Source organism: Lepisosteus oculatus, chromosome 5, assembly GCF_040954835.1.
Source record: "Lepisosteus oculatus isolate fLepOcu1 chromosome 5, fLepOcu1.hap2, whole genome shotgun sequence".
NCBI classification, from domain to species: domain Eukaryota; kingdom Metazoa; phylum Chordata; class Actinopteri; order Semionotiformes; family Lepisosteidae; genus Lepisosteus; species Lepisosteus oculatus.
In genome coordinates, this window is record NC_090700.1 from 2570764 (window position 1) to 2598696 (window position 27933).

General features: G+C 40.8%; 1 protein-coding gene across 2 annotated transcripts; it reads right to left on the reverse strand.

The window, feature by feature from the left end:
• Window positions 1-27933, reverse strand: LOC102691392 (protein Atg16l2). 2 transcript variants are annotated; one of them, XM_069189850.1, is made up of 18 exons: window positions 27529-27933; window positions 26727-26796; window positions 26029-26122; window positions 25054-25127; window positions 24021-24272; window positions 23240-23305; window positions 21011-21100; window positions 20761-20814; window positions 20343-20448; window positions 17808-17913; window positions 16422-16492; window positions 15719-15790; window positions 14713-14833; window positions 13730-13835; window positions 11540-11689; window positions 10909-10956; window positions 8957-9058; window positions 1-7386 (listed from the first exon to the last, which is right to left on the reverse strand). In XM_069189850.1, exons 1-18 carry the CDS (start codon window positions 27668-27670, stop codon window positions 7293-7295), a joined length of 1818 nt encoding a protein of 605 aa, XP_069045951.1. In that variant the 5' UTR covers window positions 27671-27933; the 3' UTR covers window positions 1-7292. The 2 variants fall into 2 exon arrangements, with proteins under 2 accessions (XP_069045951.1, XP_015197133.1); XM_015341647.2 differs by lacking the exon at window positions 20761-20814.

The following is a 27933-nucleotide window of genomic DNA, read 5'->3' on the forward strand; positions in this document are numbered from 1 at the left end:
GACAGTTCATGATAATATAATTTTATTTATAACCCTTTTTCTTCAAACTGAAACCTCTGTGCAATAGCACACAACATATGCAAAAGGCAGGTCTGAGTTTCGGGAGTGTCAACAGTGACAGTCTCTAATGGGACTGTGCAGTGAGCACCACAGACGTGGCGATGCACACGAGAGGCCCTGGCACTCACAGTTGAGTTCGTTCTTCGGCAGAGCTGTAGTACAAGTTTTGGTTCCTGTTATTCATTCTTTCCTCGGAGTCCTCTCTACTTTTAAGGGCTGATTTGCTCGTCTCAGTATCATTTCAGAGTGCAGCCCATCTGCTCAGGAAAGATTCCCTTCAAATCCTGGTGGCTACTTGCAGTCTGCTGGTTGAGGAAAATCGCTCTCATGTGTGTCAACATGTTTGAGAGGATTCTTTTAACGACAGACAGCGCGGCCCCAGTCCGTCAACCACAGAAGTAATCATGATACTGAGAACCCGTTTGGGAGTTCTCAGGAACAGCAGAAACCTTTAGTATAAAGCTGGTTTTCAGTTTATTTTCTTTATAAAACAATTAAGGTAACATTTCCTGTCCTACATGTGCCTCAGTTTACTGGATTTGTAAAACACCCTCTATCTCTGAAGTGTGATTGTGGTTTCGTCTTTGCACTTTATTGCAAATTCTTAAAAAATGCTCTGTGTGGTACGACTTGCCCCCATCCAGAAGCAAAGAAAACTTGTTTATAGGTTGAAGATCTACAAAATAACAAAATACAAAATCGCTAAATGGATGTGTGGCTTTCCTGTTGGGCACAGGGCTGTACCACAAAAGTGCTGGAGCTTTTCAGTTATGTTAATTACCCTTTTCAGAGCCATTAAAGATATTCAGCATGCTGGAGTGCAGTCAGGCATGATAATGATATTATATACAATCTACAAGTAACAATCCTTCTTTGTCTGGTGTAGTGCTCAGCAATGTTTTGCAAGGATGTTACAATAAATGATAAATATTCCCAACTGAATATGTTTTTAACATTTAGGGTACCATGATGCAAGAACAACAATTCTTAAAAAAGAGTTTTTGTTTTTAACAAAGTGTATTAAAATTCAAGATATCAGAAACATTAATATCTAACCTTTATGCTACAAAAACAAAGAAACATTCCTATAATGTAGTTTTGCTCTCTTGTGTAGTTTTAGTTTTTACAGAAATATCAATGGATTCATGTAAAACATAACAATATTCACATTATGGCTGATAGGGGTAGTTTTCAAGATACAATCATATATAATTGTAATCACTGTAATATGCAAAGGAAAAAGTTCACTGAAGAAGGCTCCACAGCCGAAACATTGTTTTTTTTCTTCTCTTTTCAGCATGGAATAAACCTTTACTTGTTCCTTTGCAGCTTACACATGCTGAGGCAGCTCTCTACTTGAATCGCTGTAATATATCTTGTTTATAAGTATACATCTTTGATACCCATGGCTTAAATGGAACCAAGTAAAAAAATGAAAAAAAAACAATATAAAAACAAAATATTGATAATATTAAAGAAACCTAAATCTGTAGGTTTTTTTCAGTAACTTTACTGAAGTATTAGCAAGCAAACATCTATATTCTAACTGCATCCGCTAGTCCCTTCCAATCTGCTTTTTCTACCCCAATTTTACCCCTCCCCCAAAAGAAAATCACTTTTTAGCAAAGGTGATTTCTTAATTAAGGCCACTTAATTTCTTTATAATAATTCCTTAGCCATGACCTTCTCAAATATTATTGCACATGCATTAACAATACACAACAGCAATGGAATCCTAGAGAGTTACTGAAATCCAGTCCTTTGACTTCACCTACAGAATACTGCAAGTGTCACATTGCACCTGGGTGATTATTTTCGGAGAAAGATTTGGAAAATATTCCCTGCATTTGCATCAGCGTTTACCGTTTTAGTCTACAGTGCACTCCATCTTCCCGCTATTCCCACCTCTTCTCAGGGATTGATAAATTTCCTTAAAGGTAAAAATGTGCTGAGATGGCAAACTCTGCCGTTTCTCCAGGCAGCATGGGTGGAGAGCCCTGGATCACAGCCCAGAATCATGTGCAATATTACCAGAGGTTTATGGCTGCCCAGGGAACTCGTCAAATGAAGCATTCTGTGTCTAAGTGTGGGTCTATTCAACCGATGTGGTACTTTAGCAGAGCAATATCTTTTTCATAGTGCTCAAATATTTCAAATAGTGTTGATTTCTGTAATAATGGCACTTCTGAATGGAAGACACATCTAATAATAAAATCTATCAAAAGCAGAGGAAAAATGTTTACCAACATGTTGGAAAACCTAAGCTTTCAAAAGAGCAGTAAAAATAATAAGTACAAACTTAATAAATTTGGCTTAAATAATAGAAAAAAAATAGTTAATTTATCCTCTGGGCCACATGGTCATCCTAAAGATTTTATTATCACTCACAGAAAGAGTGAAAAGAGTTGTTCAGTAAATGTCTGATCCCTTAATACATTTTCATTTATTTTGGGTCTTTCTTTTCTTTAGAAAAAAAAATGTTGTGTTATGTCAACATGTGAAAGGATAATTCAGAACATTTTCTAATTCTTACCTTGAAAGTAATATTAATACTCTAGCACAAATCCAAATTGTTTAAAAAAATCTCTAATACACTTACCAGTTCGGAAAACTCACTGTTTTACACAATCTGAAGCAAATGTACCCGGTTTGCCACAATCTGATTCCGGCAAAATGTCCCTCTGTTATGAACTGCAAAGGTTTGCTAGCCAATACAACAAGTCTTTCCTGAAATACTTTCAGTAATGCAATACAAGAAAAAAGTTTCATTAAATTAAAAAACACACATTTTCCGTATTGTTAGAGGACATGCATAACAATTGAAACCTTAAAATACAAGAAAAATAAATATACCAGAAATTATAGTAGTAATTTCCAGGCAAGGTGCTTAATAAGTAAACATTTTAAAACCATGCAATATTATTCACAAGAGTATGTAAAAAGATATAATGTTAACACTGCAAGGTTGTGGAGAAAAATCTCTCACTTCCACACTGTACATACAGTACACAGCATGCACAGGATGAGCTGTCACTCCATTAGGAAGCTCCCTGCAGAGCTAAGATTACAGATCAAATATTAAACAGCAGAGCTTCTAGATCAATCACAATGCCTTGATTATTGTCCATTAGGCTGATCATTAAAAATTACTGATCACGTCAAACAAGTGACAAATGTAGCCATGCATTTGTCAGTCACACTCAAAACCAGCAACGGCATCAGAGGGAATGATCTAATGATAAGCTTGATCTACAACACATTTATAATAGGTTCCAAGATTTTAGAATGCCTAAATGCCTTTTCCATTTTACAGTTTCATTATCTAGATTTTGTGATATGTTACTCAAGCTAGCATCCTGCGCCAACGGACAGAGCAATTAAGGCAGGAGGAAAGTACTTGAATATCGAGTCAACCTGGCTTAATTGCTTTGAGCATTTCTTAAAACTTCTAACAGCTGCTTACACAGCATTTTAAACAAAAAGCAAACAAAACGCAATCTGAAATAAGGAAAAGACAGCAAAAGCAAAAGGAAAACAGCAGGGAGGCTCCCTTATACGCCACAATCACCCCAGTGGAGGTAGACTGAAGAAATAACCATTGTGGTCCTGAGAAAGAAAGGCTTTCTTGAAGTAAACAACTGCTCCTTTTCAAAACAAGAACAGCACCGCAATGCATGTCCACTTCGCTAAACTCTCTTTTCCTTCAACTATCTACATTATAATCAGTGCATGTTCTTTGTTTTGCGAATGAAGCATGGGGCATACATTCATGCAGCTAACAGCTGTGGATCACCATATTGGTCCGCCGTGTTAATGTTCCAGTTCCAACACTGGTTTCAGCACGGCTGCATTTTCTTACCTCCACATCTTTAACCCACAGGACTGTCTGGTGCGGGGGCATTCTGCAGGCATTAGCAGCACCCCAACACTGAAACACAACAATCCAGTCCTAGTGCAAGAATGCAACAAGGTCGTGCAGGTTCATAACACCTGAGCCCTATGCTACACAGCTGACCCAATCATTCATTTAACCTGTCCAGGCAAAAGCCATTTCTATCCATCTATCTTAAAACAAGTGAGAAAACAATTGGTAGGAGTCTACAGGGCCAACTTTAAACAGCTACAGACTAAAGCACAGCAGAGCTAGCAGATACTGTCCTGCAGTGAAACTGCTACAATGTGGAGACTACAGATGAGCACAAATGAAACAGCACTGGTATTAAGTCATGATCCTCAGTTGCTGGAAGAAGAGTTGCAGAAAGATCTGAAAGCAGTCTTAAGCTACATGAGGCGAAAATATTCAACCTGGTCAATGGTTTCACATTCAAACCTCAATAGGGTAACAGACACATGAGAAGGCCAAAGTATTTTTTTAACAATACAATACATCCCCACAGGTGAGTATCTGTCTGCAAAGGCACTGCCTGTTTCCTGCACTTGCTCTGACAGAATAAACAGATTAGAAATCTGTATGGGCAAAGAGAGGGACAATATAGACAAGAGGGCCTTGAGTTCTATTCTGCTTTAACTTAAGTTTGCTTGTTTGGTACCAGTATCCCTGTGTGCAACACCTGAAGTGGTCAAAGTGACACTTTTCCCTTTCTTTAGCACAGTAAGTGCCTTGAAAAAACATTTCCCCCTGAAGGGTCTCCCTGTTATTGTTACTGCAATTGGCGTACACAGGATCAAGGAACAAAAGATTAGGTTTTTGGAAGTATTAGTAATGAAAGTATTAAATGTATGTCTTGTGATTGAAATGCTGAATAGCATTGATTAATTAGACTCTGACACACCACAAAGACCAGTTTGCCACAATCTAAAGGCCCAAACAGCTTTTTTTAGAATACCATGAAAATCAAAACAGTGGCATACTTAAAAGTCAACTACATGGAAATATCACTGCTACATACTGTATGCGTCTGTTTTCATCTAAAGTGGCTATGTGATATTTTCCTTCAGATCTTAAGGGAGAGAAAGACTTTCTTTAAGTTATTCTGCAAACAGGCCCTTTTGATGTGCAAATGTTATCAAGACTGACTTCACATCAGAGAGCTATGAATGCAAATGAATTCATAGTGATCGCGTTATGTGCAGTTAACACATGAATTGGAAATGAAGTTTTATCTCATAAATTATTTAACTCGGTATCCTTCCAGCTTATTTCCTTTTAATACAAAATATGTACATAAGACATGGAGGTGACTGGAAATGCCCTTCTAACAAAGCTGGAAATTAAGTGCATGTTTGTAACAACCAGCTCCTTATTTATTTGATGATAACCATGATGAATAAAAGAAATGCAGAACTGTATTAGTTGCAAATGAACAAGTAATAGGTTTATTCCATGCTGAAATGAGAAGAAAGAAAACACAGTTTCAGCCGTGGACCCTTCTTCAGTTGCTCACACCTGAAGAAGGCTCCATGGCCAAAATGTTGTGTTTTTCTTTGCAGCCTACGCATGCTGATAAAGCTTCCCACCTGAACTACTTCAATGCATTAGTTGTACCACTGTACTGCATTGGAACAAATTGGAAAGGTTGCAAACAAAATGCGTTCAGCACAGTGCAGCCTGCAGATAATGCTGAATGCAGAGAGTTCTGGGACAGCAGAGGAGCTCTCAAAAACTAGTGTCGCATGTGACCCTGGATATGAACTACTGTACCATCCCTCCACGTGGTGGATCCACAGCACCCAGAAAAAGGGCCCAAGCCAGTTCTTCTCCATCACTGGGACACCTGGTGAATGATGTTTCTTTAACACTCTTCCTTTGCATTATGTGACACATTGCGTCAGTGGGGTGAGACTATGATAGCCGCGTTTACAAAGAACAAGGCCATTCTGACAGCAAGGCTTTCACCAATTACACTGTCACATGGTGTGTGAAAGGTAGACAACTAATTACACCATTATTGTCTTCCTGTTAGACACAGCTATTCTTGTAAATCCTTAATTGCTTTGGGGTTATTTTGCATTACTGCTTACACTGTATTAGTGTAATTCCCAGGCATTTCATAAAAACAAAACAATTATCAGTCCAAAAATCCCATGAGAAAAAACTAATGACAAGAAGCAATGGTTTGAAAGCTTTTGCAAACATTTTGGATTAATGCAGGTCTGAGTCAGGACAACTCCAAAGAACTAACTCTATAGATAAGAGGGATAATGTTCCTTTACAGCTGGAGGCTTTGAAGATAATCACAGACATCCTTCTCTCCTTCTCTTCACAGCCTTCAAAACACTAAGCATGAGGGTTTTTTACCCTGTATGTATTATACACCGTAAGCCTTTGTAGAACAAAATGGGATATTGAATCTTAAATAACAAAACATTTCACAGAATATTTCTGGGAAGGGATAAGCAAATGACTAATAATTGTAAATGAAAAAACATCAGTCTGAGTTTCTTGCTAATCATCCACGGCATCCAAGATGTGTAACAGCACACCAGCTCAGAAATGACCATTTATGCCTTCTGCAGCATGTTGTTTATATGGGAGGGCAGCTCTGTCCTGCAAACCACACACCTAGTGGTGTGTCACACGCATTGCCGATTCTCATTAATGTTTTACTCAGCCTTAATATAAGCACTTCTTTCAATTTCCAGTGCTTTCAAACATAAGACCTTAGACAGTCATCAGGCTGTGCCAGCGGAGCGGTGGCTCTGTGGCTCAGGATCTGCACCTGTGGCTGGAAGGTTGCTGGTTCGAATCCCACGGCCGGCAGAGGAATCCTACTCCGTTTGGCCCCCGAGCAAGGCCCTTAACCCCAGCTGCTCCAGGGGTGCTGTACAATGGCTGACCCTGTGCTCTGACCCCAACCTTCTCTGCCTGTCTCCTTGTCTGTGTGTCTCATGGAGAGCAAGTTGGGGTATGTGGTTAAAAAAAAATCGTAATGCAAGAAATTGAATATGGCCAATAAAGTGATCTTATCTTACTGATCATAGAAAACAGGAAATAACTGGCACAGAAATGGAAAGCACCATGTCCAAAAACACCAGGCATTTAACAGAAACAAACACTCCACACTGAGCCGGAGACGAAGGTCAGACTCCACAGTTTCTGCCAGTTTGCGGTGGAGCAGCTTTTTCCCTGGTGTTTGTAAACGCCGTGGCCTGATCTGGTGGTATTTGCGTTACCATGACAACGAGGCCCCCAGCTTCTCCATGGGCTTTTGTGCTCTGCGCTCTCCCTCTCAAACCCCGAGTCCCGCCGCCCGGGACAGGAGCCCGGCTGGTCATATGTCACTCCAGAGGACCGCGCGCCTGCTCTTGTCCACACTCACAACAAACTCCCCTGACAGAGACCAGGACACAGCGTTGATCGAGGAGCTGCAAAATGGGCAGAAACACGCAGATGGATTCATTTCAGTGATCAAAATTACAAGCCACATGAATACAACACAGGTCAGCCACTGCAGATGATGAGAGCGTCTTTTTTATCAGCTTTATAGTACAGAGAGTCTACTTGGCGCACTAGTCTCTCACAGATGGGAAAAGCCAGGCTAATTAGCTTTCTGTTCCACCACAATGCACGCAGCTGGACGGGGAACGGTCTTACAACTTCTTATTCCTTTTTGAGCAAATGAAGTCGAGGTTAACAGCTACACACAGCTGTTTTAGCCCTTATGAAGGCACATCAGCTTGACGCAGCTCACTCACCAGTGACATCATCATAAATATTAAAAGAAACACGCCTGATTAATACTCATATCCACAAGTAACCGCTGCTCTTAATTCTTAATCTAACCTGGACAGTTGTCCTTTCTATTACAGTGCATATGGCCATGCCACTGGTCAATGTTAGTTTTTTGTGTACAGTGTATATTGTTAAGGTGTGGCTATGTGTTTGATCCTATATTGTCACATTCTAAATCTCTGATTTTCCTTAGATCGTGTTTCATTTTTTTCTACAGTCTGACAAGCATCTTGGGGGATAATAGGATAGTTATGTAGGCCAAACACGGTGATGTTCAGACTACCACAGACTACAGTGGTACTAGGATTCCAAGACTCTTTATAGTTTATTACAAGAAATATGCACCTACATAGAAGCTCCTATAACAAAAGCTCTACATGGTGCATTCATTTTTACTGTAACATCTTGCAAAAGCATTCTAAGTTGTCTAAAGCAAAACCTCAGTCGTAAGACAGGTCTGCCGAAATGCTTCAGATAAATTCTCCTCTAACATAAATAAGTTAATAAACTCAAACATCTGCAGCTTGTCTTGACAGCACAGGCAAACGGACTGCTTTGCATTCTAATAAACTTAATTGAAACACAGCTGGCCATCTTCCAGAGACATGCCTACTGCAAGAGACACTCCCCTACTGCAATAGGGGAGTGTGAGGTGGAGGAGGGGAGACCTGACCCAGAGCTCTCTGACGTTTTAAGGACTGACGTACCTCACCAGAAGTAGCTTGGATTCAGTGACAAGAATCTAAAACCTGATCTAATATACACTGAATACGCAAATACATATACTCTCCATCACAATAATTATGTACTGAAACTATACAAACTACCAAATAACATTCTTAAGTTTAAACTTAGATTTAGTTATATATATATTCATCTAATCATTCAACATGCTTTGGACAAATTAAATTAAGAGTATAGCATTCTAGATGCCCTCAAAATGCTGAATTTAAAGTGTATAAATTTCTCTAAGAACATAATGCATATTATGTACAATTATTACAAGCAGGCTATTAGTAAACTAGCATTAGCAAAGTTCTTCATTGTGTTTTTGAATTAGACAAAATGTGTAATTGATGTTCATGCAACTTCCACAGCGCGATATAACTGAACAAACACGTCCATCTCTATCAGGTAATGTCATACAGACAGAAAATATAACTATAATATAACTAAGTGCTAGCAGGCCAATTAACACCTTACCAATGCATATCAGATAAGCAGGTCTCCAGGTGTCCTGAATTCACATTCCAGATGTAGACTGCCCCATCAGCAGATCCAGCTGTCACATAGCTTCCGTCAGGACTGAAAAGAGTGGAAAATGGCAACGATTACATACACTCTGGATCTATGCTTAAAAAACTGTTTCACATCATTTTCGGGAAGTCTACAAACTACAGAGAGGGTTTGGCTGAGCTTCCATTTAACCAGTCACTGTAGTTATATTTCAGCAACTCTGAAAATAAATAAAAAGTAACCTTCAACTGCAAAACTCCACTTATATACTAAAGACTTCTTTTGATCAGTTTTGAACAAAGGCCTCTCTAGAACTATGAGTGCTTTCATATCTATTTCATTTGGGAAGGTTCAATACAGAGTTAGTTTGAAAGCAGACTGAAATGTTGTGGCTTTTTTCTCAACTTTCACACTAGAAATTTTCAAACAACATTTGCTTGGAAGATACAGCATAATAAGAGATAATAAGTTTTTTTCACTAGTTCCCTGACAGTTAAGAGTTCTGCAGTTCACCATTTCAATTAAACTCTAGTTTGCATAATTGGTGAGCACTCTGGTCCAAAACAAAACAGCTCAGATGTTTGACACCTGAGAAACAAACCATGCTAGAGTGCCAGCTATAATCTGATTCGCATTATCTTCTATCCAAACGAAACAGGTCTGACAGCTCTCAGTGGAAAAATGCAGAAGACGTACCGAAGCATTGATCTTAGCTTTCAGAAACAGACATTTTAATGTTCTCCCGTAGAACTAGCAATGCACTTAAGACACTTATTTTTGAGACGATATAAACCAAAATGTGTAGATAAGCAGGTTTAATTCTATTTCATGTGTGCCAGATTAAATTATACATTATGATAATAATGAAACTAAAGAAATGTCAAAGGAGGCGGCTGTTAAGACCTCCATTACCCCTCTCATTACTCAAGTTACAGCCCTGTTTGATTCAGCAGGGCTGCTGAAATCCCCAAAGCATGCTGGTTGTCATAGTAATGGTCTAGCATTTGCCTCTCTAGGGTCATCAGATATCCATGTTGCTCAGAAAGAAAGCCTCTTCATTCTCACATGGAAAGTGTCAGGTTCACAGACAAGAGGAATACAGCAAGAATGAGAGGAATAAAAAACAAAAAAACGGAGTAATCACATTAGCCTTAATGCTGGCTGACTTAAACATTTGAAGTCTGTAATATACTGTTGACCTTTAAAAAGAACAGCTGTAATACCTATTAATATTTCTATTGATAATGATAACAGTCTGACACCGTGACCGCCGCAGCCCTTGTGACCAAACAATCGAGCCATCAGACTCAACAAGGAGGAAGATTTCAATTACAAAAAGGACGCCGAACCACAGCATGCATGCTAGGATCTCCCACTGCCAAAAGTAACTGCCTTTTGTGAAACACAACCTGACAACGATTGCCAAGAAACATTTTCATGTGGCAATCAGAGCACTGCTGATCCCATTGTTAGTAACTGAGGGTTTACGGTTTCCCACACACTTGCTCGATGTCAAATCAAATTGAAGGATGTACACTCTGCTTTTATCTACAACACATATTCATGAAATTCTGTGTCTCACAAAGGGCTGAAAAATGACTTGCTTTGTTCAAAGGGCTTGGAAATCTCTCTAACTCTTTTCATCCCTTACAATCATTCTATGTCCAGTTATCCAGGGCAGCTGACAGTAGTGCTACCATCTTGTAAGACCTTTAAAAATATTGCCCCACTAAATGACTGGGGACACTGCACAGTGCGAGATTCTGATTACTGGGTAAGTAAAGATCCCCTGGCACTGTTCATAAGAGTAGAGGTGTTAACACTGGTGAATCAGATAAATTCTGCTTTTACTTTGAGATACTTAGGGTGAAACCTGTTATGTAAATGATGTTAATCATTATAAACAATTTCTAGCTTACCTAAATATTGCCTTTGTGCTGTCTGATCCACACTTGAAACCATCAGCCCTGTAGAGAAGAGGCACAATGACAGATATTATTTTGCACTGGGCGCAAAACCCACCCAGACAACAACAAGCTAAAAGAGCAAAGGGAAATCCATACAGCAACAAAACTGAAAAAGAGATACGAGAATAAGGACTAAAAATAATGAAATTTTCAGCACAGTCTGTGTGCTTATGCTCATTGAACAACAATGAGAAATCCATGTAGCCACTTACTTCAAAGTACAATTTACAACAACCAAAAAATAAACAGCAACAAAGAAAAGGCTAACTAAAAGACAAGAGACAAAGTGAAGAGTACAAAACATGTACCAGAACTTGCACGAGCTTACCGAGGCACAGAGTCCCGTCTCCTGCAGGCAGCTTAAACAGGCAGATATTTTACACGCGGTAAATTAAAACACAGAAGCACTGCTTTAGGAGGAGGTACAGATCACTGAACTAGTGAATAGGGAGCTGCAGATCTTGTTTTGTGAGTGTGAGGGGCCATAAAAAATGAGTTTCAATGGCCAATGTTTTGATGCAATTAGTTTTCCGTTGCCAGGCCCAGAATCGGCACGCAGGGGAGCATCAGAGTGGCGTGGTACCTGAAGGACATCCTGGCGTTGTTCATCCTCAGGTCCATCACCTGGAGGCTCTCGTCTCGAGAGCAGGTGAGGAGCTGCCTGTGGTCCAGGCTGATGTCAAGAGACGTCACCTTCCCTTGGGCGGGGACCTCCTGCGTGCAACTTGAGGCTCTGGGGAAGACCAGGAGAAACAGTTCGTTCGGATGGATCATAAAGAAAATCCTGCTGCCATGTAGACTAACCTAGAGCTACACCTAGTTTTTCCAACTCGTGTTCCACAACACCTTGAGGACAGTCTCCATTATGTTTTTATCCCCCTCCAAATCCCAGCTGAAGTCATGGAAATTAAAATGCTAAATGAAGCTGCAGGTGTCCTCTCATGTCTTTACAGAATTAAATTCTAACTTGAAGGATGATGTCCACAAGGGATTTAATACTTATGAAATCCTGAAAAAGAAGAATCAAGATTATGCTAATATGCAGTGATTTGTTTCTTCTTCCTTCATTTTTTTATTTTTATTGCGAGCTCAAGGTAAATAAATATTCCCACGTACTGTATGCCCAATGTACTGCACTGTCCAACCAGATTTACAAGGGTTTCATTTTACTATAATTTATTATTAATACAGTCAGCAGCCAGTATTAAATGACAATCCCTTCGTCGAAGGCTTTCCTTTGTTATGAACAATTGTGAAAATAATGAGGAGTAAACAATTACACTGATAGCATCATACATTTAGAATAATGAGAGGGGAGTTGTTATGGAGAAAATGACAAATAAATATAATTAATACATGGTTTTAACCACCATTTTTCGACTGTCATAAAAACTGAGAAAATCCCATTATGGGAGAAGCGAAGAGATGATTATGTAGGCCGAGCGTTGCTAGGCAACAGCAGAACACATGGATGTTTCAGGGCTGCAGCTTGGGATTGCAATTGAAGATCCGTTTGAAAAGGCGATCTGGAGTCAAGGACTCGAGAGTGTGGCGTCAATGAAATATTTCATTTCTGCTATGAAAAAGACATGAAAAAAACGAACGTCTACAAACGGTACTTTCTAAATGGGAAGCACGGGATTTGTGCTGAGATGATCCTTTGGCAGTAGGCAACGTCCTGTTGGATTTCTGAGAAGTGGCGCTGTTTGCATTGTTGATATCGCATATGCACTTCACCAAATACCCCAGAGACTGAATCACATCACCAAAAGCGCACAGAAGCTTCTTGAAAGCTTGTGAAAAAAAAACATTTTTAGTTCTCTTTAAATAATGCATACTGCAAAAGAGCTTCCTGTGTTTCTGGGTAGACATCCAAAACATATCAGTATGTTTGAATGCATTGGAGAATCAAAACAAAGACAGTGCAGATACCTTCAGAAGAATATTCTTTCAGCCATGTTTTAAATATCCCTCTGAAGCTTGCAAAGAACACTAGATCATCAATCCTGACATCTCTGCATTTTGTTAAAACATTATTTTCCCTTTTTACAGTGGGTATACCATTCTTATCCCCAGTGTCATTCAGTTCTGAGTCGAGAACAAGGCGTCAGATGGCGGGATGTGTGTGCTGCAGTAACAATACCATAGGTATCTGACAGAATCAACATTGTGACACATGATTAAAAAAAGAGTTGAGTAAGAAATGTAAGTTTTAATACAAACAATAGCAGGTGATGCTTAAGATAGAACTGGTTTGTCTAAAGCGTTTTTTTTCATTTTATTATGTAAGAACAGAAAAAGGTGACAAACAACTGGAAGCTCTCCAGCCCACTTGGTTTGAATGGCTGCTACTAGATCCAAAGATCTCATCCAGCCATTGTTTGAAAGATGCCAGGGTATCAGCATTGACATCATGGATTAGTAGTCCCTTGAAGTACCTGGTCTGTTAATTGATGGCAAATAATCGAAGTAAATGCTAAAATAATAAGACCGAATGCAAAAAAATGGGATGTAGTGTGTTTCTGTAGCTTAGCATCAACAGCTGCAGCTCTCATGAATTAAATTATTATAAAGGTTGAGGGTTCACCCATAGGCAAATGTGAAGATCATTAAATGTTTCGTGAGCAACTTGTATAAATCATTTGAAGAAGGGTGCTCTGCCCAGTTTCAGTAGTTCTGTCTTCCCTCACCTACTATTACTTTTATTTGTTGTGTCTGTTTCTTGTAAACATTCTCTTTAAATGCACCTCTGGGTAGTGCTTTTTACCCCTACCTGCTATCCCAGAAGCGGATCTTCTTGTCATAGTGCCCACTGACGATGAAGTACTCTGAACACACCACATCACTGCAGTAGGAGGAAACATCTATGGTCCTGATGCCTTGTGGGGGAAATACCAAGCACAGTAAGTGACTTAGCTGACCTAATAACTTCATGTTGACAACATCAAAGCTGACAACAGTTAAGTGAGGTCAGGTTGATAGCCTCCTCCAAGCCAATAAAATGTTACAGAGCCAATGCCAGTGACATGAACAATTAGGGTGTAATAAATCCATTGCTTGTAAATTAGAATTCCATAATAAATGTCAACTGGCAGTAAATATCAGTCCTGAAAGCTTCGAGAGATGTGTAGTATGATCATAGAAGAAAGTAAACCTGAAGATGAGAGATACAGGGAGGAAAAGACCAAAGATAAACTATGTGGACTATTTTCACACCAGGCAGAAACTCACTCCATCACAGTGTTTCATCACACAAAATTTCACAAGCATTTCATCTTGATTCACTGGACAAAAGACTTTTGACAAGGTTCACTTTACACCGGTATTTAAATGAATAACAATTTTGCCTGTGAACAGCCTCTTTAATCATTTGGATATTTAGTTTACTGCCAGATGAGAAGTAAACAAATCCTTTAGTCGTAAAGTAACACAACTAAGGATGTCGTTTTAAGGAAATGCTCTAGTCACAGAACAATTTTAATCAGAACTTCAGAGCCTGTTAGACAGAGATCCCATCAACAATTGTGGACAAGCAGACACTTTCCTGACCATCATTACTCAATCTGAAAGCTACATTTCAACAGAAGAAGCTTCATTTATCACTTCACTTCATCTTGAGTTGCAAACAATGATGGAGAAAATGCACAGTAAAGTAGCAAATCCGCAAGCTAGTTTTCCTTTGCAAAACGTTCTATATTGCCTTGTTCTCCACAAACGCCACAAGTGCTGGTGAATGAAACAGAGAACCAAGCTCACAGGCAGGTCGATGTAGATCCCAGATCTTCACTGTTCTGTCAGCACTTCCCGTCACCACCTGACGAAGGCTACACTTAAACTTAGCCGCTGTCACTTTGCGCGAATGTCCGGTCAAGGTCAACTGTAAAAACAAGACGAAATTCTCGCACTGAACACGAAAGGCAAACATATGCAATTGTTCATGGGGATATTAGAGGGACAGCATCGACACTAGGGTGTGGAAATGTTCACTCTTTGTCACCTTGTCAGGTCTGTTTGTAGTCCTTTGTGTACAGCTGCACTAGCTAAGACTACAACACCCAGAAAGCTAAGCTAAGCTGAGTATAGTTTTACTGGGTGAATCCAACCATTTTCTGTGGTTGTTGGGGGTTTCTTTATGAAGGATGTAGCTCCTTTTTCTCCTGTAACAGGGTTACTGCTAACTGTGTTTTTAGAGTCAGCAAGTGAACAACCACCGTTCTCCAGTTAGAATGGTGTCAGCAGTATTGTTAGGACTCCAAACAAAGAGACAGGATTTTGTTTAATCCTGATTTCAAAAAGCAGTGCCCTTGAACTTTGCCTTTGCTTCTCCACTATAAATAATTACACCTCTTCACCAGCACAACCTATGGTCGGCAACCTACAGCACTGCAATTATTGGCACGCAAAGGGATTTTAACAGCATGTGAAATGAAAGATGAACATGAAATAAAAGTCACAAAAAATTAAGTTAAAAAACGGTAAAAGCTGTGCTTGGTATCTTAACTTTTAAAACATTCGAAAATCCATGTTGTTGAGTTTGGAGTGCACATGCAAGAACTGGTATCTGAATTTTCTGTCAGACTCCAGGACGTTCAGCATCTTGGCCTGATGTTTTATTTTCTGATTAAAACAGACAGCTTCAATACCACAGACAGGGAGTTTTCTGTATTTTGATGGATGGGTGTTGAGGATTTTGAAATGCGGCTCACTGAATTACAATGCTCAGGTTTATCAAAGGTCCGAGATCAGTAACATGTTTGATTACCTTTGGCACACAATCATCCAGTTTCCAGAAAAGGGCTGAATTGTCGTATGATGCAGCTAAAATTTTGGTCCCCTTAAATAAAGAAGATACAGTATGTATTAAACACCCTGAAAGCTTATATCACAAGCTTCACTCCTCTAGTTACCACAGATACGAAACTCTAGTTTTGCCTTTTGTGATAGCAACCCTTTTATTATTAATGCATCATGATACCTGAAATGAAAACAACCATGGCAAAAGACACACAATCCAGTATAATCAAATACATATCTTCTAGAGGCCATACAGTAAAGCTTTTACGGTCAGAAGAATTTCATAAGTTACATTTAACAAATTTCTTAAGTAAGCGGTATTTTCTTTTGTCTCTTTGTCTGTTCTTTTCAGGCTTAACAATAAGATGCTACACTTTACAGTATAAAGTACCACTGTCTTCTCTCTCCTCATAGCTCACACTGAAACACCTTGCTTTCTGTGTGTGAGAAAGTGTATGTAAACTTTAAAAGCTAAACAGAAAATAACTGTATTTTTCACTTTCCTTGAAACTAATTGTCATGTTTCAGGTCCTCATGCTTCCCTGGTACCCATGCTTTTATCAGGCAACATGACAACAGAGCTAGTCGCACAATACTTTTAAAAAACGTGTCTCCGAAAGAACAAGCAGCTGTCAGACAGAAAAGGGAAAGAGAAAAAGTAAGTTACTTACTGTTGGGTCAAACTCTATACTTGTAATTCCCTCATTGCTGCCCCCTAGTGTTCCTCTGCTGTGCATCCTGCCTAAAATAAACCATGGAAGGTTTATGAAAGCAAATAATAGTAATAATTATAATTGCTTACACTTATATAGTGCTTTCCAGGACACTCGACTCAAAGTTCTTTACAGGTAACTCCCCTCCACCACCACCTGGATGATGCGACGGCAGCCATAGTGCGCCAGAATGCTCACCAGGAGAGCAGAGTAATGAAGCCAATTCATAGATGGGGATTATTAGGAGGCCATGACTGGTAAAGGCCAATGGGAATTCTGGGCAGGACACCGAGGTTACACCTCAGAGTCGGGGCCTCAGTTTTATGCCTCATCTGAAGGACGGCGCCTATACTGGGGCATTAGGACCCACATGGACCGCAGGGTGAGTGCCCCCTGCTGGCCCCAATAACACCTCTTCCAGCAGCAGCCTTAGTTTTTCCCAGGAGGTCTCCCATCCAGGTACTGACCAGGCTCACACCTGCTTATCTTTAGTGGGTTGCCTGTTGTGAGTTGCAGAGTGATATGGCTGCTGGCTACAAATAAGCAGTATTTTAAAATACTCCAAACTCACTATTCAGACATATAATACTTTACTGTTCCATACTAAAAAGCTTTTGAAATAAGAAAAAAAATAATAATTCCAAGGGGGAATGCTTGCTGTAGCTGCTTCATTATTCAGCTTTGTGTGAAGAAATGCTGGAGAAGTACCTCGGCCCTCACTGGGGATGCTTTGCATTGCAAACATACATTATGACAAAAGCAAGTTTTAACACGATACAATGATGAAAAAAAGAGACATCTGTAAAGGCTGAAGAACAGTTTAGAATAAAAAATAATAAAATAAAAAAAAATTATAACAGGATCTAAGAATTTATGCTTTGAGGAAACCATTTTAAGTTTGAAATGCCCTAAGGTCTTCAAAGAATGCAATATTACACAGTTCTACTGTTGCAGTTTACACAAATTATAATTACTGTGTCTTTTTCACATTCTTTTTCACATATTCCCTAGACGGACACAGAGAAGAATCTTCGGTGATATCTGTCCAACAGGAAACAAACTGTTAAGATGTGCATTTTTTTTTCCCAACAAAAGATTTAAGTGGCAGTCCACACAATAATGAGCATTTGCTGCCATCTACTGGTGAAATCGTTGCCAGCTCAATTTAGCTAAACATCGAATCCTTATTAATATTTCATGTACCTCAGTCTACAAACCTCTTTAGAGAACACTTCTAAACAGTGGTGCTGAGACCAAGCCACCTACACTTCATACAGGGAAGTTTATTCTTCCCTTGTCTCTTTGGCTTCCTTCATATTTCATTGCCAATGACAAAACATCTACCTGCTTTTATATCCCAGACCTTGATGACTCTGTCGGTGCCTCCTGTAGCCAACAGCTTGGAACTGGAGCTGAATTTTACAGCATTGATTCCTAATTCATGAGCATCCTAGGAGAAAGGAGATTTAACAGTTGTTTATAACATGTCAATAAAATTAACTACATTAATCTACCTCAAGGAGGTCAACCCACGCATCAGTGTTGCTTTTTTCCATTTTAAACATGCATTTCAAGGAATCGCTTGAAAAATGATATCTGCTTTCATTCTTAACTTGCTGTTTAAGGATGCACTCAAGTTATACAAAAATTGGGTATGAAGAGACACTGTACTACCCTTCCAGAGAACATCTGAAGCTTTCTTCCAAAACAATCCTTATTTTGCTTCCATTTTGTGTTGAATGTTCCCTTGGAAAAGGGACCAAAAAATGTTTCAGAAAATACATAATCTTTAAGAAAAGGTCACGACTGAGATCCCTACAGGGGTGTACTTTCACTAAAGAGAGGTGCAACAGACTGAATAACTGCTGCACTTAATAGAAACCATACAGTATACTGTAACACAACACACTTAATACAATGACAAATAATACAATGGAACCACCTCACCACATCCACTAAGTCTTAGAAGTCTGAAAACCCAGCAGCCACAAGGGAAGTTCAACAAACTTTAAAATGTTGGTAAAAAGTAATTTGAAGAACTTTGCATAACACTTTGCATGTAACTGGTTTACCTTTGTCAACACCTCTTTGAACATAAGTGAACTTAATTCAATTCTGGCTTAATGTAAATTGAATATTTTATTCCATATAGCATTAAGTATAAACAGGATGCATGACATCTTTAAATTCTTAGTGTTAAAAAAGTATAGTGAGAAGTACTACTTTGAATAAGATTTAATTCTTTACTGAAAAATAACAAAGTATAATAGAGTCAAGCTCCAACACCAATCAGAATGTGAGAGCTTAAAAAAGCAGTACAGTACCAGAGAAGCATTCAGAAGAACTGCAGTGCATCATATTTCTCTACACAGATTAATACATTTCACAAATTACTATGTGCAAAATACTGCACTACAGAGGAACAACGTCATACTTCATCACAAGGGGAATGTTCCTCTTCCTCTACACACATCTCACTGTTCACACACCTGAAGGATCCACAGCTGAAAGTTTCTTTGCTTTTTACTTTCAGAGAGAAATTAATCTCAATTTAATTACTCACTCTCTCTCTGCATGATTGAACGAACATTTTGTTTTGTGAACCTATAGAAATTATAAATATATTTAATATATATATGTGAAATGCTAGAAAGTTTCATAAGTAAAAGGAAAAACAGGAAATGGTGAACTGAAATAGTTCTGGTTCACCATGCGCTGTGTGAACTGTCTTCAAGACTCAAGTGTGTGCTGTGCCTTTCTGTGTCAGAACAGAACATCAAGACAAAGCTGCGTTGTCACAGAATCACAGAGCGTGTTTTGTCTCACTGACAGCAGGAGCGCCAGAATGGAATTAACTCCCAAATCTGAGCCAGTTTACCATTCAGTATTTCTAATTTCATACATTTACAAGCTTAATGAATCCTGACATGTATCGTAGCAAATTACATTTTGAAAAGACACAATGTAGGAAAAGTTTGAAGCCTGTTTGATTAGTCGTGTAATCATCTTGCTTTTATCAGTTTGTCATGTGTGTAAATCGTTTACTGCAGCCTAAGGACATTTTTAACATACTGTAGCTGTTCTGCTGAAGAGCAAATGCTGCTGTCAGTAAGGAACACAACATAAGGCAATCCTCCAATACTCTCTTTTTTCTTTTCAAATGGTGATTTAAATATTTTGTGCACAAAAACCCAGGACGACAGCACAAGTATTACAGAATCTTAAGGCATCTGGAAAACAGATAAAGAGTGACAGCTATATTGTGACAAAGCTCAAGTAGGGAGCTGCAGCGGTATGTGTAGGTGCAAAGGAACAGGTAAAGCAGTGAAAGTCATCTGCCCTGTCGCACAACTTAGCGAAGAGGAAGCCACTCTTCCTTCTTCATCTCCAAGGCCACAGGCAAAATCCCACCTTGATTTTAAGCTATACTTCCAAAACTGCAGGATCCTAATTTGGCCCCTTATCCGAATCCTTTATGAGTCCTAACATTTTCTGTATGTGTATTTCTGTATGTATGTGTAGTTTGTTCCATCAAAACATTCAGGCTATGAGGGCAAGAAGCAAAAAAAAAAGGAGCAACGTCATTCATCCATGCATCGTCATCCTGAACAACGTTTCCATTCAATCCAGAAAAGGCCATTCCAGCCAAGTGAATATTTCCGTTCACACAGATCTGGAAACGTTATTAATCACCCGACAGGTGGAAAATCAAAATAATCGATTTACTCATGAAAGTCTTGACTTTGCCTTCTTCGGTATTACACTGAGGTGAGAAAGGGCAGAGACTAGCGGAGAACCACCAGCTCTAGTACAGGCAGTGGGCAGAGGATTTCCTGAGACTCCACTACATCCTGTGTCCTGAAGAGCCATCATTCTTACCAAGACATGTAGTGCTTTAGCAGGTACCCTGGCTACCACGCAAACTCCAACAGGAACACAGAGATCCTCTTCCAGACTGCTGACGGAACTGCCTCGCTTTCTCATTCTGAAATGGGATGTGCAATAAGCCAGTTAATAATATACTGCAGTCAACAAAACAGTCTGTGCTTGCACAGAGCAGGGATCTGGCCAAAATGCTGCATGTAATTGGCTGCAAGCGACACACATATGTGGATCTGAATGACATTAACGGCTGGCATGAATGAGTGAGAGATGAATCATAAGATAAGCAAGAAACTCCGTAAACTATGACAATCTAAAAAAGAATTTCTCAACAGTTATCACATATCACATATACTTTCTTGAATTAGATATGGGAGCTTTGAGAAAGACTCCAAGACGAAATAAAATGGCTTACTCAAAGAGCTCCTTAATGGACTCTAAGATCCTGGGTGAGGTGGCAGAGGCAGATCTGAAATGAGATCAGATGAAGCTGATAAAACAAAATGGGTGAAGCATGACAACATTCATCCACTGCCCCCGCACATTCCTGCTGGTCAACCTGTCTGTCCTGATCCCGTTTCGTGCTGAAGTGAAAATGCAACATGCCTGTCTGAATTGTTGCTTTCTCACAGCCCGCATGGAAGAGCACTGCCATTCCTTCTTACCGAAAGGATCTGGTCGGTCGCTTCTCCGCTTTTTCTTCCACTTCCTCCTTTAGAGCTCCTCTTTTCGTAGGCTGCGTATTTCCAGAACCACTTTAAAATAAAAGACGCGGAACAGCAAAAAAAAAAAAGAGAAACAAAGGGCATTTAACACTCAGCGTTACATCCCACTCCCCACCCAATTCTATTTGCTATATAACCATCCAATGGCAAAATGGCCAATTTCTGCTTTAACACCCCGGTTTACAGCTACTAACCCCACTGATCACACGAGGGGAGAGTGAGGAGGTGTAGGAGGACTCGGGTCCTGCCGCCCTCAGGCCATCTGGCCAAAATCAACTGAGGGAGAAGCACCTCCGTCACCCTCAGCACTGCAGCTGCCCGGGAGACCGAAGGGGTCACTGTATGAGCATAAGCTAAAACATCCCTCGCTGACCAACTCTAGCCTTGACCCCAGCCGATCGTGTGCTACCGCTCCGCGAACCCTGCTCGTGGCCAGCGGCGGACATGACCCAGGCTGAAACCCCCATGTGAACGCCTCCAACAGCTTGACCCCTCGGGAGTCCCATTTCCAATTCCGATTTTTAAGATAATAACACGAGTGACAGGAAACCTTGAACTCTGAACGATTACCGCTGAGCTACTGCACTGAAAAACAACAACGATAAACTTTCACACCTCAGATTAGATGATTAGATCTAAATTATCTGCATTAAATTAAACCAAGTGGAGGGATGGCATTTACAGTATTACTGATTCAAAACTACTGTTTAAATGTTTTACATCAAGTAATGCTGAAATCATGTTGCATATCCCCCACATATAGTTTTCACGTCAGATGATAGGAGCACCACAACACACTATATGTGCTAGCTGCTTGACGGAGTTCTGTTTCACATCAATTTATTTAATTATTTCCAAATGTTGGGGCGAGATCTCAAAGGTGTCCGCATCAAAACCCTACGGCTTTTTTGCTGGCTGAGCTTGTTGGTGATTTATAAATTGGACCCATGAAATCTATTACAATTACCAGAAGAGGATTGATCGCTTTCCAATTAGTGCCGGCTTACAGACAAGCTTCAAGTGAACACCTAGAGCCTGTCACCTCTGCAGACTCAGATCTTCTGGGTTTATACCACATAATTACTCCAGGCAGGCACTGCTTTGTGCTGCTTAACAGGTTAATTCCTCACAGGAGGCCAATTACAATTCACTCTTATGCTTGGTCTGTTTCAATAAGACTTCCCAAAGGCTTTCACAAACCTACCAATTCCTCTTTCGCGTGGTGCATTAATGCACAATTCCCTGCCTGCTCTCCCACTTGTCACCCAACTGCATTTTTTAGCGTTTTTTTTAGATTCCTGTAAATAACCAGACATTCTTCAGATTGTGGAAGCAGCCTTTAGGCTTTCAATGTGGGGGTGTAGATACTTCAAGCAAACCTTGAACAGTCTATCGTGTTATTGTGCTGGTCTATAAGCACAACTAAAACATATCCAGGATAAACTGTCAACAGTTCATTTTCTGGAATCTTCTCTTAACCTCTATTCACATACATTTACTCTAAAACAGTTATCTTTCCAAAAAGTAGGACTAGAGATATCAAGTGGCAGCAAATGTGAAGGGTTTTAAGTGGTACTGGAGAGCTTTTATTCAAGGATAGAGGAAAATGTCCCAGATAATTTTGTGTGAGATACCTCACAATAAAACTATCACGGGCTAAAAAATATTCAAGACTTAAAGGCAATAAAACTTAACAAAAGACTATTGGAAACAATAGTATTGCTAATAGTTTTAATGCCTCTCAGGATATAAGAGATTTAGACTGTTAGGTTACTAGAAAACAAGATATAATAAAACAAACTTTTAAAAGCCTGCCTGAGTTAAATGTATTTCACTTAGAGCCACCCAACCACAGCATGTGCCTGCATGTAAAGCATATAAATAGTATGTTTCACACTTATTACAACATCAAATAATTAACCAATATTGGTTTAATGTTCCTTACAACTGTTTTATAATTTAAGACAGTGTACAATTATTATCCATTCACTGTATAACTACTGATGCCTGAGAAATTTCACATTATCATTTACTAGGATTGCAGTGACTGAATAGTTTTCGACTTTCCACACCAGTTTTATGGATAATTTCATGGACGAGAGGTGTGAAACATCCTAAACACCATTACCATACAACACACCATTACACTGACTGCTTCACTGCACTTACATGTCAATGTTGACTTTCTTCTTTACTGCTGTCTCGAGCTCCTTTTTCAAAGTGGCAGCTCTCGCTCTGCGTTGTTAGGAAAGAAGGCCACATTAATCGTCACATTAAACATTACTGCCCCAGTGAAAAACCCAGCACATACTGGAAAATGCTATCCCTACTATACTGCGACTGAGCAACGGAGAAAGACCACCAAGATGCACTGTACTCTAAAGTCTTTTCAGCAAGCACCCTGTCATGTCAATGATACATGGGCCACTCGAAGAAAAACAATGTATAAAATGAAAATACACGTATTTCAAATGAAGGTCTAGGGGGAGGAATATGCAGCAGTTAGGCTTCACTAATTTTAGTGCTTACTTGTCACTCAATAGTACCCTTTGTTTGTCTCTCTATAAAATACACAATTCTTTAGGACAAATAAACAGACTCCCTGATTGAAAAGAGCTTCTGTAAGTACTACTAAGCTATGAGGGGAAGAGGCAGGTTTGATGAAGATCTATCTCCGATTAAAACCATGCGGGTTCATAAGGTAAAAATCAGGTGCTCATTTTAGTGCTACACCTGTTTCTATAGTTTGTGAGCACGTCTCAGCTGGCAATCTGATCACGGTAGCAACGTGTTCTACCACACATTGCTACCATGACTTCACAGGCCTCAACCACAGAGGCACATCCCACCAGAATTCAGCCGAAGTGCCGTCCATCACAAGCTGCAGAAGCAGACTCTCGCCCCCAGTGCGGGGCGCCCTGCCTGCTGGGACCCTCCCAAAGACACTCACTGCACTCTCCTCTCGTTCTTGCTGTTCATGCTCTCAGCGGCCAGCTCCTTGCCCTTGATGAGGTCTTCCAGAAGCTCGGAGCCCCGCACCTCCTCCCGGCGGTACGTCTCGTCCATCCTGCGGTGCTGCTCCAGCAGGGAATCGTACTCCCTTTTCAAGGCGCGGTTTCCCTCCTGCACCTCGGCGACTCGCGCCCTCAGGCTCCTGCACTCCGACTCCACAGCTCCCAGACGTCGCTTCAGCTCCGACATCCTGGGCCCGGGGGGAGGGTGAACCGGCACTCTCTGTTAGGCTCTGGATCCTAATCGCAAATGTGACTGTCGCGGTTCCGCGCGGGCTCGTGCCCTCCCCCGCCCGTTTCGTCCCGCAACACCTGGGGCACGAACCCGGGTCTCCGGCGTAACGCAACAGAGAACCAGCCGCATGAGCTAAAGGAGACCCCCCCCAGCGCAGGCGGCTGAGGTCCCCGTTACGCCCAGGGAGGGCGATGACGTCACCGTGCCCGAACTAGCTCCGCTACACAGACTGCACATAATATTATAAATATCTTACAAACGCATTCCTCTGGTTTCTTTCGAGAAAAGGCTGGATGAAATCCTGCGATTCTAACTACCTCATGAGGTAGATGGGCCTAATGGCCTCCTGTCACTTGTAACGTTTCTTACATCTTTATTAGTATCCATTAATATCCGACACCAGCAAGTAACACTCACCAAATCACACTGATTAACTGTCGGCTTTACGTGCTGATTAATAGCAACGTGCAGATAATCATTTATAAAAAAACAAACTAAACAAAATGAAGCAAATCTATATATGAGTGTATATTATTCCTTTTCTGCATTTCATGGACAACTGACACATTGAAGTGCACCTGCCTTTACCATGCAAATGTAATCCTAAATAAACAGAGTTGCCCCATCACCTTCTGAAGCAGCATTTTGCGCTACAAAACAATCGGACCACACACCACACAGTGAGGGCGTCACAAACTCTCCAGGAAGCAAGAGCTCTGTCCTACAAGGGGCCTCACCTGCCTCGCTGGCCCACCAGGGACGAGTCTTTTATTCTTACACTCTTCTGGAGATCCACAACCTCATAGGCCAGCTGGAAACAAACCAAAACATCTCCTTTGTTTTCAAAACACTGAAAGATTTTGAGCTTGTTCACTCACTCACTGTGTATCTTGCCAGGCGGTACTGACAAAAGGGGCGTGTGACTATCAGTAGCTATCTGAGCGTCCTGCTTTGCTTCCAATCCCATTTGTTAGTCGTGGCAAATATTTGGCCAACTTTCCCTACAGCAGCTTCATTCATGTATTTGCATTAATCAGCAACCTGCTTTCTACAACCAGAGGCACGGTTTAGACTTCATCTGAGTCACATGGCCGATGTATCTTTAAGGGCAGTGTCAATCGGGTAACTGTCCCTTTAACACTCGAACCACTGGGCAGTGGTGAATCCTGCTAGGCCAGCACATCGGCTTGCCACAGTGTGCCACTCCCTCCCAGAGGAAGTGACCAACGATCTTATGACACAATGATCCGATTTTCAGTTTTGATGGCAATCCATTACTAGACACAGGTTTCACGTTGAGTTGAAAAACAATATTCACATTATGTGTAAAATACAGTGTCATTCATATTCCCGGAAGTGAATCTCATCTAATTAACTCCCAGTTTTAGACTTACTTTATTCAAACAAAATCCGGGATATACAGGTATGCAGAAAGCTCATTCAAACGGTGCCAGGCACATGTTTCATTTGAACCTCACTGATCACAGACAGAAAGGGTTACTCTAATGCCACTCAAAATCACCTGTTCAAATCTACTGCAATAGAGAGTACATAGATTTGCACGCTCCTGATTGAAGCTGCTACTGGCTTTCTTGTTATGCTGTCCCATTACTACAACCATGGCTAAACTGTAAACATGAGTCTCATGCAACCTAACTAAAACAAACTGCTGTCTGTTGGGCTCAAGAGCTCAAAAGCATTGTCCCCTGTACCTCTCTGCCAATCTTCTGGAGATATGTCACTTGATCCTCGTGCTGGACAACAGCCATTTCTGATGAGTTTTTAGAAACTGAGTCCGGCAAGCACCTGTAAGACAGAATGACTTTGAGTCACTTATCCTGCTGAGGAGCTTATTAAACAAGGACACTTTCCAACATCCTAAAACCACCTGCATGGCCCCAATCAGACAGTGTCCCCTTTATTATTCCATCACGTCAAGTCTGAGTTGTACAAGGATGGGAGGCTAACATTATCCACATAGACAGTAGTTCAATAAACATTAAACATCTTGTTAGAAATTGTGCATTTATTCGGCAGGATCTTTTTTACATACTAACTGTAACTGTTACAGTTCTGCATCATTGCGATGTTATCTGAGAAAAGAAGTATGAGAGAATTTGCTATATTCAATAGAACATTACTCATGAAAGGTTTGCTCCAGCTTACTAATGCTCATGTACTACTGTACATTACGTGACTTTATGAGGAAGCAGAAATGTGGCGAGATTGATTACGGAGATGAGATAGACTGCATTCCCGATCATCAACATTCCTCTGAAATGATTTAGTACTCAGGGTGTACAGTAGCAGCGGTGGAGTGAACAGAGTATTTACAGAGGTACTGATTGCTGCTTCTCGTTGACTTGAAGAGCCTTGAAACATCACGTTAAACACGAAGCTGGATCAATACCTCTCCGCTGAGCCCAGCAGCCGTCGCGTGATCTGATCCTTCTGCTTGAATTTCTCCAGCAGCACCATGTCTGCAGAAATAGGTGGAAAGAATTGTGAAGAGAATACTGTGCATCGTAAGTCTAAAAAAGAACAAATGTAATTATTTTTTCTTTGGTTTTGTTCAGACTTTTTATCTTTCCTAAGCGGGCAGGCCAACTCGAACAACTACGACTGTAGCAGCAGAAGAATAAGTTGCAGAAAAATTAATTCGCCGACAACGCTGGGTACTGCAGGGCTGAAAGGTTCGGTCTTCGACAAAGTCAATAATGCCAGCGGCGAAACCGCTGTCTCCACCTTGAGAAATGGAAAAATAACTTCCTAGTTTTTCAGACCTACGTTACAGAAGAGTAAATTGAATGGATACTATTAATTTTATTTTCACCTAAACAAAAACAACATGCCCTGCACGATAGGCGGAAAGAAAAAGCGACCCCCCAGAAAAGATGTTTATCCTTTTATTCCAGTCTTCTGCAAAAGATAATCGCCTGTCGGAACTGCTGAACCACTCCGGCAGAACTTTTAATATGAAAAAAAAGCAGATCCCCAGCGGTGTCACGATTCGAGAATGCGCTGCTTCTTCACTGATTCACGCCTGTTCTTAGTTTTCGAAGCGCAAGAAAAACGAAATTAAAAAAAAACCCAGAGGATCAACGTAGGAACGCATGGAGTAGTTTTACACCAGATGCATTTTAACATCCTCGCACTAAACGAAGAGGATGTGAAGAAGTTAGACAACGATAGTTATGAAGCGGGCGGCGTACACGATCGGATGACATCCTGGAACATGATCTTCTGGGCCAGGTCCCGCTGCTTGAGCTGCCGGGCGATGTGACGCTTCCAGCTGTCCGCAGCCCTCTTCGGAGCGCTGCCGGCCGAGTGGGCTCTCCGTGCATCGGCCATCATCGCCGGCGGTGCCCGCACTCGCCTTCAGCAGCATCGCAGGCACCTTCCGCGTGACGTCACCCCGCCGTGCGCTCCGGGGCCGCGTCGCGCGTGTGAGCCGAGGAAAACACAAACAGCGGGACACGCCCCGTGGCAGAACGCACGGGCCAGCTCCGTGTCACGTGCAGGAGGCGTGCCGCCCTGTATGTCGGTGCAAAGGCAGAGGACAGAACAGTAGTTACACACATACTGGACGATGAAGAGGTCTGGGGGAGAATCCCTCG